Genomic DNA, 20,887 nt, shown 5'->3' on the forward strand with positions numbered 1-20,887 from the left:
AAACAGCATTGATTTTCATGACTGTTAAAAAGAGATTTCTTAATATAACACCTATGTGTTTGTGTTTCAGCATAGTTTCCCTAAGCCAAGCTGGCCTCCTGGGCAGTAGGGGTGTAGGAGAGGGAGCAGAAGCTGAGGAGCCTGCTGTCACAAAGGGAGGTAAGTCCAGTCTTTATTAGCCTATGCTGTGAAACATTGCCTGAACCCGCTTTCAACATTGTCTCCTGCTAAAATCATTAGCAGAAAGTTTGCGCGCTACATGTGCTCATTTCTGTGATGGAGACTGGAGACGATGTGCCCTTTGATGCATGCAATCACTGTGTGTGTGTGTGTGTGTGGGGGGGGGGTGTATGTCACCTTCTGGCTGCTGTGGGTAGTTTTATATCACTAATTGGTGTTTTTGTGTGTGTGTGTGTGTGTGTGTGTGTGTGTGTGCATGCGTGTGGCGCATGGGTGGGTGTGTGTATGTGTTTATGTGTCACCTGCTGGCTGCTGTGGGTAGTGCTATGACTAATTGGACGTTTTTTGGCCATTAAATCGGCCATAATGTCCTAATATCCGGGTCAACGTCTGCTTGGGACTTCTGCTGGTACCTGTGTCAAGTACGAATGCTGTCAGGCGAACGTGTCCAAGGAAAATGAAACAGACACATACATGTGATGGTACATACATAAATACATACATACATACATACATACATACATACATACATACATACATACATACATACATAGATACAATACGGTACCAGTCCAAAGTTTGAACACACCTTCCCTGAGAAAGTGTATCCAAACGTTTGACTAGTACTGTACATACATACATACATACATACATACATACGTAGGTTTGCCCTTTTATGTAATGTCTGACATCATTAGTCAGTGTGGTTATGACATCATCAGTGGGTATTTCTGCTATGACATCAGTCATCACTTGCCAAACCACAATTCAGTCTGGCCATCACTGGCGATTATGGGGTATGACATCATCAGTGTGCGTATGACAGCATCATCAATGGGTATCACATCATCAGTCGGTAGCATTTGCATGCTCAGTTGATGGATTGTGTTCGTATGTGTTGCCTCGCCACGCCGGCACCACCATTATTATTATTAAGTAGTAGTAGTAGTATTTTTAAATGATAGTGGTGATGGTTGGAAGGGTGAGAGAGAGTGCACATTGCCCATCAGAATCATAGGATCCAAAAGATTATTTTCTGGGGGCCATTCCTAATGCTGGCTGAAACGGATAGAATTGGATCTGTCTGTCTAGGATTAGATATCACCTGTCAAAAAAAGATAAGAAGATGGTGTATTTAAACGTTTGGGACACTAGTTATTGCCTGCTAAAGAGCCTGACACTCAATTATCTGTCATAAGCTACAGTACTGTAACACCATGCTTGATTAGATTAATAAGGCCATCATGGCACCACTTTGACAAGCTAGTAATAAAAAAAACGTCAAAAATGTTTCCAGAGACGTTTCTCCAAGACACTGTCCGTGGCCAGCAAAACCAGTCAGGCATGACCAGGTAGCCATTAACAGCCCATTCCCCCATCTGTGATGTGAGTAATAATGACTAGTGTAATGACTTGTGAGGTTATCTCCAGCTCTGTAGTTAGGCTCTGCAATTTTAATTGAAATATTTATCATCCGTCATGCTTAATTCTGGGCTGTCTAAAAGTGCTGGCTATGTAGAGTCCACTGTATTATTATAAAGTTCAATGAAAGCAGATTAGGTTAGGTGCAGCCATTCAACAAGAGGGTTTTACTTTAATATTTGTAAGAATAAAATACTGAGTCTTGTACAAGAAAATGAGTATGTGGCAATGAGACTAACCACTTACTGTAAATAGAGAGGCAAAGTGGAACGTCACTTCCTGCTTCAGCACTGTACCAGAGATTTTCATCCGCCATTTATTTTCCCATAGACATTTTGTCAAATGCTTATAAAATAGTTTTCCTTCGTCGAACCAAGCGGTTCAGCTAACGCTATAATCGGGAGAGACCATAGAACATTTCACTGGGACCAAAACTTTAAAAAACAACATTGAAAAAACATTTTCTTTAAACCCGCATTTTTTTTAACGTTTCGGTCGCAGTGAAATGTTATGCGATCTCTCCCGTTTCTAAATATATCTGTACCGTTTGGTTTGAACCAGTAAAACTATTTTTATACGTATTTTGCGAAATGTGTATGGGAAAATAAATGGGCGGATGAAAATCTCTGGTACAGTGCTGAAGCAGGAAGTAGGCGGTCACTTTGCCTCTCTATACTCACACTCTGTTTCCAAGACCTGGCGTGATTCTTACAAAAACATCATCAGATACCTACGTGGATTTTTCTAGAGGTCCGACCAATACTTACCAGTAGTGACATTGACTTCTCCCATCCAGGAGGTGTGTTGGGGCGGTGTGAGCTGGAGGAGTTCAATGTGAAGACTCTGTACGACAAACTCGAGGATCAAAACCTCCACGTGGCCTCACAGCTGGCCCGCCACCGCAAAGACACACAGGAGTTCTACAGGAATATCTGCCAGCAGACCGATACACTCAGGGTGAGATTTACTTTCGTCACGAAACTACGCCGACACAAAGAAATTATCTCTAGAGAAAAGTGGCAGTCAAATTTAACATACGATTATCTCCAATACATTGCAATTATGATACGTTCGCTTCAAGTTTCCATATTATGCTATACGTACGTAACAATGTAATGTAGCTGTGTGTGGCATGAGGGGGGAAAACACATTGTGAAGTTGTGCATCTTCTTTCAGGATGTTTTCGAGAACATGGATGCTAAGAAGTTGAGTCTTCTTAAAGAGCTGCTACTCCAAGATGCTATGAAGGAGAAAGCATCCAGTAGTGGTGTAGGAGAGGGAGATGCACAAGGTAAAACTGTGAACAAGATGATGAAAGCAATGCTCAATGGGCAAAGAAAAATCAATATTTCCCAAGGAAACAAACACAGTCATCTCTATTCACAAAATTAGGATGATTCACTGTTTTGTTTCATGCATGGGCGTGGACATCGTACCCCAGCTGAGGCTTCTCTGGCGTTACTGGGAGCTGTTCTCAGGTCAGTGGAAGCTCTCTTATGCCGGCTGACAGGAGAAGCTTGGCAGAGCCAGGATATGCCTGCTCCCCCAGACTGTGAACTGCAAGCTGGATACACACAAAGTGGTGACACCCACATGTGCTATGCTCCTCCCCATGATTCAGGTAAGACAGAACTTTTTCAGAGAACAGTGTTTCCCCAAAATCCACTCCATTCCAGTATTGTAAACAATACAAATATCATTTAAGGTTCAGCTTAATAGTTTAAATAATCTTTATTCTGTCTTCTCCAGTCCGTCTGCCAAGTACGGCTCCTTGTCTGAGTGACCAGGATCTGTCTAAGCTGGTAGCCATTTCTCCTCTGTCCAGGACCCTGCAAGAGATCCAGCAGTCTTTACAGAACCTCTCCATAGCTGAGCCTGAGCCTGGTCAGCATATCCACAATGAGAGACACACTTGTGTTGGCTAACAAAAGTCATAAAAGAACAATGCCACTATTTAATGTTCAATCCAAGGTCTCAGAAGGAAACTAAACTATGATGAATGCAACACCAAAATATGACAAATATGCAGCAGAAATAATCTTCTATTCTATTCTAGCTGTTACAGAGCATCCTGTTCAGGAGGAACCTGCTGCGCACCTCATTCCAACTGCCTTGGACAACCTTTCACCACAGCACTCGGCCATCTTCCTGTTTGGTTGCCAAGTGATGCAGTTGCTTGGCAACTGTCCCCTGTTTCCCCCTGTCCTTCTGCTATTGGCCAAGTCACTTCCTGTTTCCTCCTCTTCCTCTAATGAGGGTCTGTTGACACATTGCTCTGGTGACTTTTATTTTGACACGACCAATCAAATCCTTTATCTGTCAGAGGCCAAGCTTCAGCATGTGGGACAGTTCATTGCTACCATTCTTCAGTCCATGGCCCATATAGCTTCAGGTAATCAAGAGTTATAAACACATAAAGACAGACACGTCCTGAAATCCAATCTTATTCTGTGCCTTGGTAATATAACATCATTAATCAATGGTAGCGCTGGTAATCATCTTTGAAAGCATGTAATCTTCCCTGGATAAAATATGACGTGATTTTTCTTCTTCTTTTTTGCAGGATCCAATCCCCAGAGGTTTATGCAAGCTCTCCATCAGGCCATTTCAGCTGTAAGCCTTCAGCTGTTCAATGTTTCTTTCAAATGGAACAAAACAAAGGTACAGTATGTCAGAGCTGTTTCAGCCTCACACATGATCTGCAGAGTGTACACGTGTGTGCAGATAACACTTTTCTGTCTTCTTTTCAGTCTCACTTTGATGCTTCAGAGGGGCTGCATGGAGCTTTAGTTGAGGACTTTCTCAATGTTAGAGTTCCCACTGAAGCACAATTCACTGAACATCTGTTGGCTAGCAGGTTTGTAAGAAGCGTAATATCTACAGAAGAGTGTAACATGCCCTTTAAGGAATATCATGCAATTAAATGACTTGTTCACCTACTGTATCTTCCAATCTAGACTTCAGAAATACAAGTATTTCAAGTTGGAGCAGCTCATGTGGGACCTCAAACACTGTCCAGCTGAACAAACAGAAAAGGGTAAGACAAATTATTTATTTACAGTAGGCTGCAGTTAAGTTATATTACTGTCTACTGTCTACTGCATGTAAAATCAATGACAAAGATGTCTCTGGCCTAAACTACACGGGGGATGAACAAAATAACAGACCATGAAAAAGGACTTTAACTTTGAAGTACACAGGAAGGTGTAACCACAGGTGTACCTTATTAACTAAAATGCCAATTAACATTAAGTATCAGTTGTCTGACAATCACTGCTTTTACATGACTTTTCAAAGCAGCATGAAGCAACTGACAGCTTTTGAAGAAGCCGAAAAGTTTGGTGCCTGAATTGCACTTACCTCATGAAGCTCCCATATTTGATAAGATGATGGTGCCCCATACAAACTACTATTAAATTGTGGTTTCATGAACACCAAGATGAAGTCAAATGCCCTACATTCCTCCCCAATCACCAGATGTCTATCCTTTAACTTTTATGGAAGGATTTGAAGCGTGAAATAGTGTGAAGTAGATTGCCTCTCCCTTCATCACTCAAAGATCACGAGGCTTTCATTCTTGAAGAAAGGTTCAATATCCTAGTATTGCAAGGAGGACTGAAGCTGTTCTGAAGGTGGCTTTACATCTTATGTTGGCTCCTGTATACAACCTCAAAAAACAAATCCATTTGTTCATTTGTCAAGAATCAAAAGTGGCCATGAACGTTTTATTTTTGCAGGTCTATCACCAAAAGGCACACCTATCCAGGTAACTCAATCCATAAATGATCTTTGTCTATAACCACAATAGAGAAAAGTCACTGTCCTCCAAGCTGGACTGGCCACATTACTGACTTGACCTTTTCCTCTGCTCCAGATGTCCTGTACAGAGGAGGAAATCGACCGCATGAATGAGACGTTCTTGCAGCTGAGTGTGCAGCTACAGAAGAGAGCTCAAATGAACACATGGCAAAGGGAGAGAGAGCACAGTGCTGGCAATATGCTGGTAATTATTTGTAATGCCACATAATTCACAGAATGGATACTGCATAGAGAACTGAATATGTGTAGTGATGGGACAAATTATCTATTAGTCATTTGTTTGTTCCCAAAGCAAGTCCTACGTGTAGCGTGTGTGCGTGTGTAGCGTGTGTGCGTGTGTGTCTGTGTGCATACAGATGTCCGTGTGTGTGTGTGTGTGTGTGTGTGTGTGTGTGTGTGTGTGTGTGTGTGTGAATTTTAGTGTGTGCATGTGTGCATTTGTAAGCCTGTATTTGCATGTTTACATTTGGTGCTATCATAACAACTCCTAAAACACACACACTTGCTCAGAAATGACAGCTGCCCATCAACTCACTACTGAACCACAAGAAATGGATAGATGAACAAGTCTGAAACAGAGACGGTGCTAGTTACAGTATGTGTGCACATGCACATGCACATGCTTTTGATGTATGTTTCTTTTACCACATTATATCTACAATACAACACACGCCCCCCTGCTCTTTCTCTTTGCAGGGAGCAACACCAACTGCTCAGTCCCCAGTTGCCCTGAGTCGTAATGGAACAGTCCTGCTGGAGCTGAAGAGACGCTATGTATCACAGCGCCTCAACGAGCTCCAAATCACATTAGGCCAGATCAGACAGTGCCAGCAGCGTGACAGCGACTCACAAGACGTGACAGGGGAGCGTACGCAAACAGACAGCGGCACCACCCACCGGCAGGGGGGCAGTCCTTCTGACCGCGAGTGGCAGACCAGCATTCCAATCAGCCAGAGTCACGGCCAACAAACAGTAGAGAGCAGAGGCCCTGGTAGCGATTCACTGCAGAGTCACATTTCGGACCGTCAGAGGGGCGACACCGTCCAGAGTCCGGCCTCTGACGCAGTGCAGGACCGCCAGATGCCAGAGAGCCAAGAGCCAGTGCATCATGACGGTCCAGGAAAACAGGAACTGAATAGTCAGATCAAAATAGAAAACACAACGGGCCATACAGATATTGATAATATGTGGGGGCCTACTGATCAGAAGCTGGAAGTGTGACTGGAGGATTTTGTCGTTGATTTTGTGTAGTTTTCTTACCATTATTTCTCAATCTTAAAGGAACACTCTGCCCATTTTCAACCAGCTTTGTATCATTAGAACATCAGTAGTATATCAGAAAACTGTAAACGGTTTTGAAGTCTGTCATTTAATTTGACAGTTATTGAGTGTTAAAGTGTGGACCAGTGACATCACTGGTCCACACTAACTCAAATGAATAACTCATTAACTCAAATCAACTCTCAATAACTGTCAAACTAGACGAATGATGAATAGTTTGACAGTTATTGAGAGTTGATTTGAGTTAATGAGTTATTAATTTGAGTTAGTGTGGACCAGTGATGTCACTGGTCCACACTTTAACACTCAATAACTGTCAAATTAAATGACAGACTTCAAAACCGTTTACAGTTTTCCGATATACTACTGATGTTCTAATGATACAAAGCTGGTTGAAAATGGGCAGAGTGTTCCTTTAAGCTCTTTGATGTTCACATTAGGGTATAATGGTGATGTACATGTAAGTACAATATTCTGTCACACACGTGTATGTACCGGTATATATATATATATATATATATATATATATATACACACACATAATATAGGGGGTGAAAACAATGTTGTGGTGGAGGTGGTTCAACTGGAAAAGAACGGCCAAAGTGACCTCTATCTTATTTTGGCTCAATCTTATCATTGGCTTTACAATAATTCAGCAGTGTTCTTGTTTCGTGTTTAATTATATGTGATCGCAGACAGAAATAATCTCTGGCAACAACAGCATGACACAATCTGTCATCTTGTCCACATAGTTTCCATGTCAGGCGTTTACACAAGCTGTTAAGAATGGTGTTGTTCCTGTCCATATTCTATTGAGAACCACGCCCTCTGGCTGGATGAACACAGCATGACATGTCTTAATGCTGGACAGACTCCTGCCTGCAGACTACAGCAAACCCCCTCTCCTTCTTTCTCCCACATGCAGGTCTTCGAGTCATTCCTTCACTCTTCCCATTTGGTGAGCTTTCTCTATAACCAACAGACTAAGTAGGACTAAAGGTCACCAGCATTATGTTAAAGCCTCTTGGACCTGCACCAGAATGTACAGTATACATGCATTGTGCTGCCTTCTGCTGTTTTGTTAGTCCATTTGTAGTGCAAGGCTCTGGGTCCTGTAATGGAAAGTGAGTATTCCTACAGGGGGCTAGGCTGTGAGCCAATTCAGAAGGTCAGATGGAACAGGGTCTTCACTTGCTATCAGTGTTAGCTTATAGCCCTCTGCCAAGTCCTCTGGGTAGACTTTGGCATTGCCCTGTAGGTGTGTTTGTGTATGTGTGGAGAGAGGGGGAGAGATTTCAGTGGCTCCCTGAGATTATATCCCCTATCATTTAGATTAGCTGCTATGTGCCACTGATCTGTGTCTCTCCCACCCTCATTGCAGGACAGTGTGTCATGCCTCTATGGCGAGTTGCTCTGGAGCAGTGTATGAATCTCTGTCATGAGTGGTTGCAGTGGTTAGGAGCAACACATCAGTTGTGTGTGTGTGTGTGTGTGTGTGTGTGTGTGTGTGTGTGTGTGTGTGTGTGTACACACACACAATACATATGACTGTGTACAGTACATGTATGTTATCTTAAAGGAACAGTTCAACAAAAAATGAAAAGTCACTCATCATGTACTCAGCCTAATTTCAATCGAAAACACCACTGAAGTCCAAACAATGCACACAGCTACAGCTACAGCTAGCTAGCACAGCTTCATGTCGGCCTTCTCCAAAACAACTGAAGTGAAAATACTGAGTTTTGAAGCCAAACATTGGTACAACATTTGAACAACCCAATAAAATGTTAAATACAAATGGGAAGGTTGAATACTGCAAGATATAGATATGACAATCATCTTTTACTGTAGGTACGTGTCTTGCATACAACAACTTTTAGCCAATAAACATATTAAAATATGAATTACATAATGGCCCCCGTTTTTCTTGGACTAAAACATATTTGAATACATTCAATTCAAACTCAGAAATATAATGTGACGAGGTGCACATCAAGGCAGCAAGACTTTTCCACCAGATAGCTGTAGTGTGACCGGACTGGACCACTGCAAGTGCACAACATCTAGGAGATCATGGGGTAAATATTAGACTTTTGGACCTGCACTGCAACTGCTTGGCTACAAAATACGTTGTACTGTTCACTTCAGTTGTTTTGGAAAAGGCTGACATGGAGCTTCACTGGTGATTTGACTGAAATCAGGACAAGGACATGAGTGGACTTTCACTCTTTCCTATTTTGGCTGGTATGTTGTTTTGGCAGCTGCCACTGTAGTCTGAAACATTTATTTTCCCTGTTCCATTTCTCCACAACACAACCTTGTTCGATTTCCCCTCAGTAACCCTCTCGAAATACTTACAGTTTTGTTTGCATGAAATATTTCTGGATAGTGCCTCTGGGAGAGCTTGCGATGTTCTTTGTGGTTCATCTATCCTGTGATTGCACATTTCAAAAATAATTTCACAGGTGGAATCAACATCACTGTGATATATTACTGTAGATTGCAGGACATACAGATGCAGTCAACCCAGCGACAGATGGACTTAGCCTTTTAGATGGCTGGATAGATGAATACAGGGCCAGCTAACACTCTCCACATTCTACCATTACGTTTGTTTTGAGCTGCATTGCAGATTTGCATCTCAATTTCCAACATGTTTTGTCAATGTCAGTCTGCTGTAATCATGTTGTAATCTTTAAATCCTTCCAATTCCCTGAAAATCTCCCTATTTCCTTCAGGGACCATACACACACGTGTGCATACACACACGTGTGCATGCACACACGATCGCATACGCACACACACGATTACACATGTTTACCTTCAGTTATACAAAATACTTTCCCCCCCATCTTTGTTAAGTCTATAATACCCAACCATGGATGATTGATGAATGAAAGCAGAGACTGCATTATTTGAAATCGATTTATCCCATTAGCATTCAGTTAAACTGCTCTGTGGAGGCGTATAGGCAAACACTGTTGCCTGTAAGAGAGACACAACTGGATTTAAAGCTTTCTGTTGTCTTGATCTGCAGGCTGTCGCTAGGCTGGCCTCCTATAATCACCATGGCACTGTGCCTTACTGTTGCCATGGTTTCTTTATCTGCAGGATGCGGTTCCACCAGGCCTGCCATATTTAGTCTGTTTCTCAGAGCCTACTGCTGATACTGACAGGCAGCACCACAAGGGCCCACTCAACTGCCTTTTTGCTGTTAACAGGGTTTTCAGCACGAGCACTACAGTGCCACCATAAAAACCCACTTTCAATCCACTTCCTATTTCCTGTGGGTGTTTTACAACTCTTCTACACTGTGCTTATACAGTAGCTCACTCATCTTTGCACATATAAACTATTTGACATTATTTCCAGTCGAATCATGTTTAGTGGTTATTATACTATATATGTGCAGCATTAAAATGAGTAAATCATGGTGTAATATTAAACCCTTGATTTACCCTATGTCCTCCTGGAGAGTAAGCCTGTCATTACTCCATATATCGGCTGCTAGATTAAAAACGGTGATGGCACAGTGAGATTACTGTGGCTCTTTAAGGCCCGAGGATGCAAATGCACCACAGGTTCACCTCAACTCGTCTTGTCAACAAACAGATCTATTTTCAGGGAAGCTGTATTCAGAGTCATCAGGTAACAGATTACATGTGACAGGGTTACAGTAATGCTGATTTCTTGGTGGATTTATCAAAAACATCTGAGGTGGGGGGGGGGGGGGGGGGGGGGGGTTTGTGATGTGATAGATGCAAACAGATGCTGCAATTTACAGTCAGTCATGTTTGTAGGTAATCTCACTACTATAATTAGGCAGAGGGGTTCCATAATTAACATTATTATGCTGCTGGCACTACAGCCCACACTGGCCCAGGTACTGTATGTGTGATGGGTATAGGAGAGGAGTGGTGGTATGACTATTGTTATAACACTATGGGTCTAATGGGTTTGAGCATTGAATAATTCATTTTCTTTTCAATTTCACAAACAATTTCTTCCTGAATTGCTGATCCAAAGGATCTGAAGTGCTTAAAATAAGATTTATACTACACCCTAAGTACTGTAATGTATACCACCAAAGAAAGAAAAATAATATCAGTGAGGAAGGGTAATGGCTGCTGTGCTGGAGAGCAGTCATGCAGAGTAATGGTTTGTAGCCAAATATAGACAGAATACTGCGGAAAGGTCAGGCCCTTTTACTGCTAAACACCAGAGGATGAAACAGCATCATTAGATTAGTGGGTTGTATATCCTGTGTACCAGCTTCAATATGCTGCAGTAAGCCCAAGATAATAGAGGCTATGTCTGTGTGTGTGCTTAGGATCCATACACTATAAATGCAGAATATGGATCCTGCTTAATTGTATTTTATTTGACATGGACAACACAGTATACCATTAATTGTAACATGTTTGCACAAGGACTACGAAGTCATGCATGCATGCAACATCATTCATTTATGTGAATACATGTAGGTATGATTGTACTTTTTTGTAAACATGCTTTATACTGTTAGCCTGTGTTACTGCAGGCTGAAGCATGTACTGTATAAGCCTATGGCTACAATATCCAATAACATTGGAAGACTCCTCAAGGAGCCTCTGACCACTGTTTGGCATTGTGGCTCTAAGCAGACATTGCTAGGGGAATTGAAACGGATACAAATTCATGGCTCACTGGTCTAAAAGAGTGAACGCTCTCCTTGCAGCTGCTGAACAAGGTTATATAACCCTCTACAAGGACTGCTTGTCTCCCCTTCTTGAAAGAATAAAGCTGATTGATTAAACTCATCTGCATTATAGAGTGTTGTTGTCATGGGAATAGATCAGAATTTGCTTTGTAGTTATCACTAGAAAGCCCATTACAAAGTGAACAGCAGGCTGGATCTGTTGGTTTATTTATAGAAATCCGCCTACAGTAAATTTATGCAAAAGAAAACGCACACACGAAGGACTGCATGATAAGTTGCCTACTCAGAACACAATTATGACAGGCACATTATAGTGTAGGAGGGAGTGACTCACGCATGCGTATCAAAGCCCTAGGTTCTGCCACGGCGCTAAGTGACTGCTGAAAACAACAAAGGCAGTGAGCTGCTGCTGGTCAGTCGTAGAAGGAATATATACACTTAAAACAACTAATAATGTTGTTATTTGAGAGGTGAATAAGAAAACTTTATTCATTACATTTATCGTCTGTGGGCAAGGCAGAGCTCTCAACAGCAAGAAGGGGCTGAATCGGCGTTTGGGAATCCACAGGTTCTTTTTTTTTTTAACTTCCCATCATGGAGACAGGTTTTGTTTGATCTTTCACCGACTGGGATAATGCCGTTGACATCAGACATGTGTTCTTGGGCAGATAAATGATTGATGACCAGTTTATTGGAAGCCTAAACAACTATACGGATGGGCACACGAGCATTTCACCAAATCGGATGTGATCACTCCTGACTGACAGACTTGGATTTTCGATCCAGGAGAAGCTGCATCAGCGCCTTTATCTGCGGAACGGAGAGGAGGTGCTGTCCTCGGTGCTGAAGTCATCTCAACAACAGCGCGCTTCTCCGACACGCAAAAGTTTAGAGGAGCTCTGTCCGCAAGCAGGCAGCTGCCGAAAGAGCTCAATATGATAACGCGAGCTAAAGTTCAGCTGCATACTCTGTTGCTTCTGATTATTGTCGGTAAGTAACCTATTGTGCAAAATGTTATAAGTGCTGCTTGTTTTAACATGAATGTTGCATATAGGCTATCAGTTTTAGCCTACTCCAGCAGTTAGGCTAAACTGAGCTAACACAGATTGTTAACGTTATAACATTCACGCTGACGCTGGCTATTAGCTTCAAAAGGTTAAAGATAGCCTACATTAGCTACTGATTGTGAACTCAACCCCCAGTTTTAGAGCCGCCACGCTGACAGCCGCAGGGTGAAACGCCACTCACTGGTGTTATTTGAGTCGATCGACTGAACAGCAATGGGGGTATGTTAATGCCCCCCCCCCCCCCCTCTCTCTCTCTCTCTCTCTGCTTTCCTCTGTGACTCTCTCTTACCCTCTGTTTCCATCTGTTCGCATGACCCCCCATGAGATGTAACGTTAGGCTAATCGATGTTGGCAGTGTCTGCCCAGGGGGCTCTGGGTTATATAAGAGAGTACCCAGCACAGTCATACAAAGACATCCACGTGGAGAGAGCTCTCACACTGCTGCCTCACTTCACTTGAAAAGTACTGCTTTGGTGTTCACGACGTAATCCCCCACATTCTTCTCCTGTGTGCTATCGCCTTCCATATTGTGTTCACCTGTTATCTTCTTCTGTTATCCATGTTGATTCATCTTCTATCTCCCAGTCAGTCTCCTACACTCCCACATGCCACCTCCCCTCCCTGTATCCCTTCTTACTGGGCATGGGACCATCATCAGTGCATCACTGGTTTGGATGATCTTGTGTTCATATCAGTGTTTTGACCTGTGTCTCTACTGGTCACTTGGCTGTAAAACCACATTTCAAGTCAACAGTTACTGGAGTTTTGAACACACTTTGTGTCTGGCTCAATCTAAGAGTTAGAGCTGATGCTGGGCCATGAGTTTATAACTAATGGTGGCTCCCACAGTAGTGTTGTGTGGTTGTATTTTCACGGTCACTGTCACTGAGTAAAGACTGGGACTGCTCTGACTGACCATCACAGTTTGTGCTACTCCACCAAGAGATAATAACAAAGAGATAATATGAACTATATTGTTCTCAAAAACTCAAAGAAAGGCACTGCTGTATGTTTGTTTCAGCTATGAATATTGGGTAAATATCTGATGATGATGATGATGAACTCAACATGCCAGATGAGCTCCCAACATTTTGACTGAGCTCTCTTATCACGTTAGCTGCACGGCGGTCTGCTTCATGTGTGTGATGCCTCCATGCACCTCCAGTCCATTTCAGCCAGCCGGTGTGCGTGAATCTCCCGTCGGACACAGAGGCGGTCCTGGGGAAACGCATGAAGCTGACCTGCATCGCCTGCATGAGGAGGGAGGAGGTCAGCCACGAGACACGGGTGGATTGGTACTACGTGCCAAAACAAGACCAAGACGACATCATTCCGGATCCAATATCAGTAGGTTGCTGCTGCATTATTGTATGGCAGATTATATGACTACCGTAAATTCCGGACTATAAGGCGCACCGGTCTATAAGACGCACCTTCAAAGGTGACTATTTTTTTCTTCTATAAGCCGCACCGGTCTATAAGCCGCGGGTGTTTTGATGTTTAATTACCATATGTAAGGCTTCGTGCACAGAGGGGATTGTCGGGAAAGAGATGGCTGTTTGGGGAAGCTCCCATTTATTAACATTTCAACAAAACAAAAGTCAGGTCACTAATCCCCAGACAAAATCACACATTGTGAGATGCTTAAAAATCACCATCGGCGGGAGCTGCTGTGCAGCCAAGAACACAAGTGAAATTCGATCTCTCTTGACCTGTGGTTCTCAACGTGATGGACGATTCACCTTTCTTGTTAACAGTCCTAGTGAGAGGCAGGTCGAACGTCAAAGGCACTTCATCCATATTTATGATCTGCTCCGGTCCGATGGAATATTCCTTGATCTTTCTTTGTGTGAATTCGCCGAAGTTTGTAATTTTCTCCTGGTAGTCGGGAGGGAGTTGCTGACACACAGTCGTCCGCGCCCTGACGGACAGTCCCTTTCGTCTCGGGTTTGTGCATGATCCTTTGCTGCTGCTGCTGTTGTTGTTCCTGTCTCGCTACTGTCTCAGACATGGCTTTCAGGCTCAATCGCCGCCATCGTCGTAACACAGCCAGTTCTCCATCTTTTGAAGCATGATGTTAGATTACAACGAGCTAGTTGTGTGGCTTAGCCTTCCAAAATGTTGCTGTTAGTTTTTTAGAATGTAATACATAGAATTGGGAATGTTACATTCAATTTCATTCAGACTGTCTTACAGGCTCAATCGCTGCCTTTTTCCCCCCGGAGCGAGGGAGGAGGGAGGGAGGGTGTTTTACCGTAGTGGCTGAGAGAGCGTAGTGGCACAGTGCTCCAATCAGGTCGCGAGGCACATTTTTTGCAACATCATCCAATCAGGGTCTCGCTCTCATAATGTCTGTCTTGCTCTCGTTCTGCCTCATACCAACATCCATAGATTTTGGAGGTTCCCGAGTGGCCGTTTGCTGGAAAAATCCATAGATAAGACGCACCGTTATATAAGCCGCAGGGGGCAAAAAAGGCCAAAAAACGGGAAAAAAGCCGCGGCTTATAGTCCGGAATTTACGGTAGTTAGATTAAAGGTAAACTGGAATGCTAGTTTTGCAAATAAATAAATACACAAATAAATGTATATAGATCAGCCTATGCACATGCATTTATGATTTCTGCATGCCTGCTTGCCCCTCCCTCTCTCCCAGATACTTGTGTATCAGAATGGGCGCCCAAAGGAGATGGAGGGGAGGTGGCACGGCCGTCTGGTGTGGATCGGCAGCCAGGACCTCCAGGATCTCTCCATTAGTATCCTCAACGTCACCTACAATGACAGTGGGACCTACGAGTGCAAAGTGTTTCGCCAGTTTGAGTTTGACTACTTCACTCCCTCGGTCACCGAGACCAAGGTAATCGAGTTGAAGGTGATAGCGAAAGGTGAGGCCACTATCTTGTCACTTTCTTCCATGTTATCCTGCCCTGTTCTGTGGCCAGTTTCCCCAAATGCTTGGTAGCGTTTACCTGTGAAGCTCAATGTTCAGTGTAGCTGTGATTCTGTGTTGAGACACGTCTGTGTGGCAGGGATTTAATCCCAAAACTGCACATTTGGGTATTCAGACCACAGACTTATGTACTGTATGCCATTAAGTGCTTCTCAGGCGGCATTGTGCATTGGTGAGGTTTACCCAAAATAGACACGAGTCCCAGGATATCTGTGACTCAAATCTGAAGTTTAAATTGTTTTTACAGCTTTTTTGCAATTTGCACAATCTGCTGCATCACAAAATATTATCATTTCATAATGTTTGCTCAGCGTCTTGCTGAAATGGTGTGCCCATCTCGCCATGGCAACCCCAGAAGTCCTATCTCACAAAGCCCTCTCTTGATTGGGCCGTGATGCGTGTCCCTCCACGCGGGGGAGTGGTCACCACTATAAAAGCCACATCAGCGTACGTCATTATTTCATAAGCATATCTCATGCCTGGAGCTAGCTAGCTTAAAGGACAATTTCAGTATTTTTAAACCTGGAGCCTATTTTTGTAACTTTCGTGTCTAATTAACTAATCTGAGCAAAATCTTTTGAAATATTGACCAAGATGGCAGCCACCATCTTGGTCAATATTTCAAAAGATTTTGCTCAGATGTGTGCGCATGCCTCGGCTCCAGCCCATACGTCCACTAAAAGAGCTTATTTTTGCAATGGACAGGCTCATGTTGTTATTGTAAAAGAGAGAGAGAAAATGAACGCTTGTATTTACCACCCCAAAATTGTGGAACCGGAGATTGATTGGATGCAGCACAGCCAGCCCTGACAACTCCCCCTATGCTGGAACCTACTGTCACAGGCCGAGGGCAGGCTGCTCCACCCACAACCAGAACGTCTGGCTTTGTGGGCTTGGCCCATGAACGGCACAACCTCTCAGACATGGGGCTCTCACAGAGAGTGATTACCACTATCCAAAGTAAAGCACCAGGGCGCCTTCCACCAGATCCTCATATGGGGCCAGGTGGAGGCTATTTGAGGAATGGTGCCAAAAAGAAGGTCACATTCTGTATCCTGTGGAAGCCATTTTGGACTTCCTACGGGATCTTTTGGATGAAGGCAAAGCCTTTTCCACCGTCAAGGTGTATCTATGGCAGCCATATCGGCTTGCCATTTGGGTTTTGGAGATAAATCGGCTGAATAGCACAAGCTGATTTGCAGTTTTATGAGGGGAGCACACAGGTTTCTCCCCGTCTCCAGAGACCTTTGGTACCTCCAACTTGGCAGCAACACATCTGTCCCTCATGACAGATTGAGACCCAACCCGGCTTTTGTGCCTAACGTGATTGGCTCATGTTTTCCCATTGACCTTGCTGCCTTTACTGCTTCACCTGGAGAGCAGCTGGCGTGTGTGTTATGTCCAGTTTCAGGGCATCACGGCCAAAGGGAGGGGCAACGACAGCACAGGCCGTCATGAAATTCCCACCCTAGTGTGCAGCCACCTCTGGGTCTGCACACACGCTACTTGTGGCCTGGCCACATCCTCATTCAGAGGAGTGTTGATCTAGGACATTTGTGTGTATGTCCTCGCCTCTCACTTTTGTTCGGTTGTACTGTATATGCTGGACCTCTCAGCCCCGTGCGTGGCACGACTGATCCTGGAGTCTTAACTGGAAGAAGGACGTCTCCTCTGCGGGGCGGCAAGGCTCGATAAGCTTGTCTGGCACTACGGGAGCTGCGGCATCCCATTTCAGCAAGACGCTGAGCGATTATTATGAAATAGAACTTAAGGTTATGAATATAACCCCGGTTTCATGAGTAATATGATCGAGGCATCTCGCCAAACAACCCTTCTTACCGGGCGGGCGAGACGAGATGCTTATCATAATGACGTGTCACCCTCACACTTCAGCCAATCATGCTTTGCTTTGTGAGATAGGACTTCTGGGGATACCATGGCGAGATGGGCACCCCATTCGGCCAATCCAGCAAAACGCCTCGCTCAAATTACTCATAGAACCGGGGTTACAGTATACTCATTTAAGTTATGTTTTATTTAATCATTTACAAACATTACAAATACAAAGAAAACAGCCACAACACAAATGTATAATTTATGTTTAGCTCTCACATATTTTCAGTGTATCATCAGCTTGGTCAATCAGATCGAGAGTGATAGTGTCTTTAAGCCAATAGTCGGCCAGTAGTGTTTCAGCAGCAGCCAGCAGGAGGCAGTATACTGCAACGGTGGACTGGGGTTTAAAATACCTACATAGCATTAGTCTGGAACAACACCCCACATAATATTGACTTGTGTCAGTCAACTTCCAATCATAGCATGTATGATCAACTGAGCTGATTGTATTGAAGGAGGTTCAGGTTGAGAGCTCAACTGATCATGAGAAAGTATTGTACAGATTCTTACATTGGACTGAAACAGTGTTTCAGTTGCGATGTGAAATAATGACCATTTGGCTGCGGCGTGCATGCTGGAGAAATGTAGCACAGGTGTGTTCATTTAGAACCGCCTTCCTCCTGGTAGAAGCCACAGCCTGTGGTGTGTTGACTTCTATGTACTGTGTGTTCTCCTAGTGCTGTATGCCTCTCCTTTGATGCTGCACACAGTGCTTATCAGACCGCTATAAATGGATCGTGCATTTTATTATACATTTATCGAGCAGTTGATTTCACTAAATGATGCATTAGAGTGAAGGCAGTCTGCCACTAACAATGCCACTTTCCTTCTGTCCCTTTTGTTGTGCTGAATAATAATCATTGTGTTTTGTTTTGTTTTGTCTGTCTGTATTGTCTATCAAAGCTGTCTTCTGTTGTCAGTGAAGGGGTTAATTCAAACCAACTACTTTGCTATATATTATAAGGGGTAATGTATTCTGCTTCCTGAATGCTTGGCTTGCTGAATGTATTGTTTTCCACCTTGACCGAATATACAGTGCAACATGTATATTTTTGGCACCATACTTAAATCTCCCTTTGTCTGTATAACTGGCCCTTATCTCTATTATGCTTGGACTTGGTATGGTTTGTTGTCAGAGGCATATAGAGATAGGCTTAGTTGTATCTTAATGGTTGGTTTGTACCTGGAAAAGGAGTTGTGTAAATTGGATGTTACTACAAAGTGTAACATTCTAAAATATACTACAGTTTGCTATTTTCTATCACACACTTACAACTTCTCCTTTACTCCTCATACCATTGTGGTATCAAGTTTCAAAAAGCCTTTGGCCAGTGCACATTAAAGCTGGGTATAATCTTACAGTAATCATCTGCCAGCGTAGTAAAATGGATTAGGATCTGGTAATCACATATACAGTATGTCCACTCCCATCTAGTAGGGGGATTGAATTACAGCAGCCTCTATTTGCAGGCATTTTTAAATCAAACGAGTAAAAAGCTGTCAACTGTCTGGTCAGCAACCTTTTTGGAGTTTGGTACCAGTTCATTGGCACAGTGGTTCTTATTTAATGACCCAGATGGGATGTTAATTCAAATTACAAAATATAAACGCAATGATGTTTGATATGACTATATTATTATTATTATTATTATTATTATTATTATTATTATTTGATATAACCTATATACAACATTACACCAGGTATTATTCTCAGTACATAAAATATGAAGGTGTTGGACGATCAAGTCCATAAATGGTCAATCTGAGTGATGTCCTGAGAACCACTATGACTTTGCATATCCATCTTATATCTGATTTAGCTCTCTAGAGTTTCTAGCAGTTGCACCACAAATACAGTTATACTGCACCATAATAATGCCATAGAATTTGTACATCAAACTATAATGGACAGAATGCACCAGAAAGCATGTTTCACCATTTGTTATTGAACAACTTGGCTTATGTCCACCAGTTGGAAGTGCCATGAAGTGACATGAAAGTAGGCTGCTGAGGCCTACTGTAGAAATACTGTATTAGCGTTTCTATTATGATTGATGGTTTGATCGCCGGTACAAGCTTCCTGAGAAAGGCAGCACCATTTAGCATCTAACCTGCTCTATTCATGTTTCAACACAAATCATTGATGTGTGTGACGTGTAATTAATAAGCCATGTTTCACATTGGTGTGTGTTTGTGTGTGTGTATGTGTGTGTGTGTGTGTGTGTGTGCGTGTGTGTGTGTGTGTGTGTGTGTGTGTGTGTGTGCTCCCACAGCCAGTAACGACCCCGCGGCGCTGTACTCTGAGATCATGATGTATTTGCTTCTGGTGTTCCTGACCCTCTGGCTCGTGGGTGAGATGGTCTACTGCTACAGGAAGATCTCCAGGTCTGACGAGCAGGAGCAGGATACAGCGTGAGTCACGCATAAACACAAACACGCACGCACACACACACACACACCAGGAAGGTGGACCCCATGAAGAGTAGATGTTACCTCGACACACACACACACACACACACACACACACACACACACACACACACACACACACACACACACACACACACACACACACACAGAGGTAAAGGTGGGGGAGGGTGACTTGAATGAAAATGAGAGGGAGAGAGAGAGAGAGAGAGAGAGAGAGAGAGAGAGATGTGGTGTGTGGATAATTCTGAGCACTGTTTACTCCTCCGGGAAATTTATTTATTTATTTATTTATTTATTTATTTATTTATTTATTTATTTATTTATTTATTTATTTATTTATTTATTTATTTATTTATTTATTTATTTATTTATTAACACTTTTACGTACAACTCCGGTGCATTTTGCACCACCAGAAACAGATTTTTGCATCACCTTCTCTGGACTGACACATGGGCCTGAATAAACTGTGTTGTCAGCACCGACCGGGTGGTCATGCTGCTGACTAGGCCAGTCAGTCTAGGGCGACAAATTTAGGACAGGCAATTTGTGACCTAACAGAACAAGCCTGGGTAAGACACAGCACATGTACTGATCCAATTATGGTGGTTTGCCAGCATTTCCCAGACAAAGAAGAAGGATTTTACAGTCCAGTGCAGCATAGAGCATAATGTACTCCACAATTTAGTTCTCACATTTGCTTTCAGAATACACACATGTAGTTTCTCAGTTATATACTGAATAATTTCAGTTTTATTCATATATCATAAAAAGGTGGATAGAATAGGCCTATTGCGATTCTGCAAAAAACAACAGAAAAAGCAAACATCTTTACTTCTTCATAAGTTTTGAAATTAAATAATACCTTTTCGAATCTACTGAGCCTTTCTTTACTAAATACATAAAATAAGCACATGGACATGGCAGGTGAGATTGAACATTTTGTGGAGCAGTGGAGCCATGACAAGGTTGTTGACTGATGCTTTTGAAGTAGATATCCCACTCTGCTGTCAGCATTAAGGGAAAGTTCATTGATCCAAGTCCAGATCATGGAGCGCCACATCAGTGATTGAATGTTTCAAACTCTCTGGACTCCATCAGTTCCTGCAGCTGCAGATGAGCAGTTACACACACTCACAGAGGCCATT

General features: G+C 43.0%; 1 protein-coding gene across 1 annotated transcript; it reads left to right on the forward strand.

The window, feature by feature from the left end:
• Positions 1-12,336: 12,336 nt before the first annotated feature.
• On the forward strand, positions 12,337-19,727 carry scn3b (sodium channel, voltage-gated, type III, beta; the record flags this gene model as incomplete). Its single annotated transcript, XM_083636600.1, has 4 exons — positions 12,337-12,391; positions 13,634-13,815; positions 15,122-15,350; positions 19,585-19,727. The coding sequence occupies 4 exons, from the start codon at positions 12,337-12,339 to the stop codon at positions 19,725-19,727; spliced, it is 609 nt and encodes a 202-aa protein (XP_083492726.1).
• Between the last annotated feature and the right edge of the window lie 1,160 nt (positions 19,728-20,887).

The sequence above is a fragment of the Poromitra crassiceps genome (assembly GCF_964638095.1).
Source record: "Poromitra crassiceps genome assembly, chromosome: 5".
NCBI lineage: Eukaryota > Metazoa > Chordata > Actinopteri > Beryciformes > Melamphaidae > Poromitra > Poromitra crassiceps.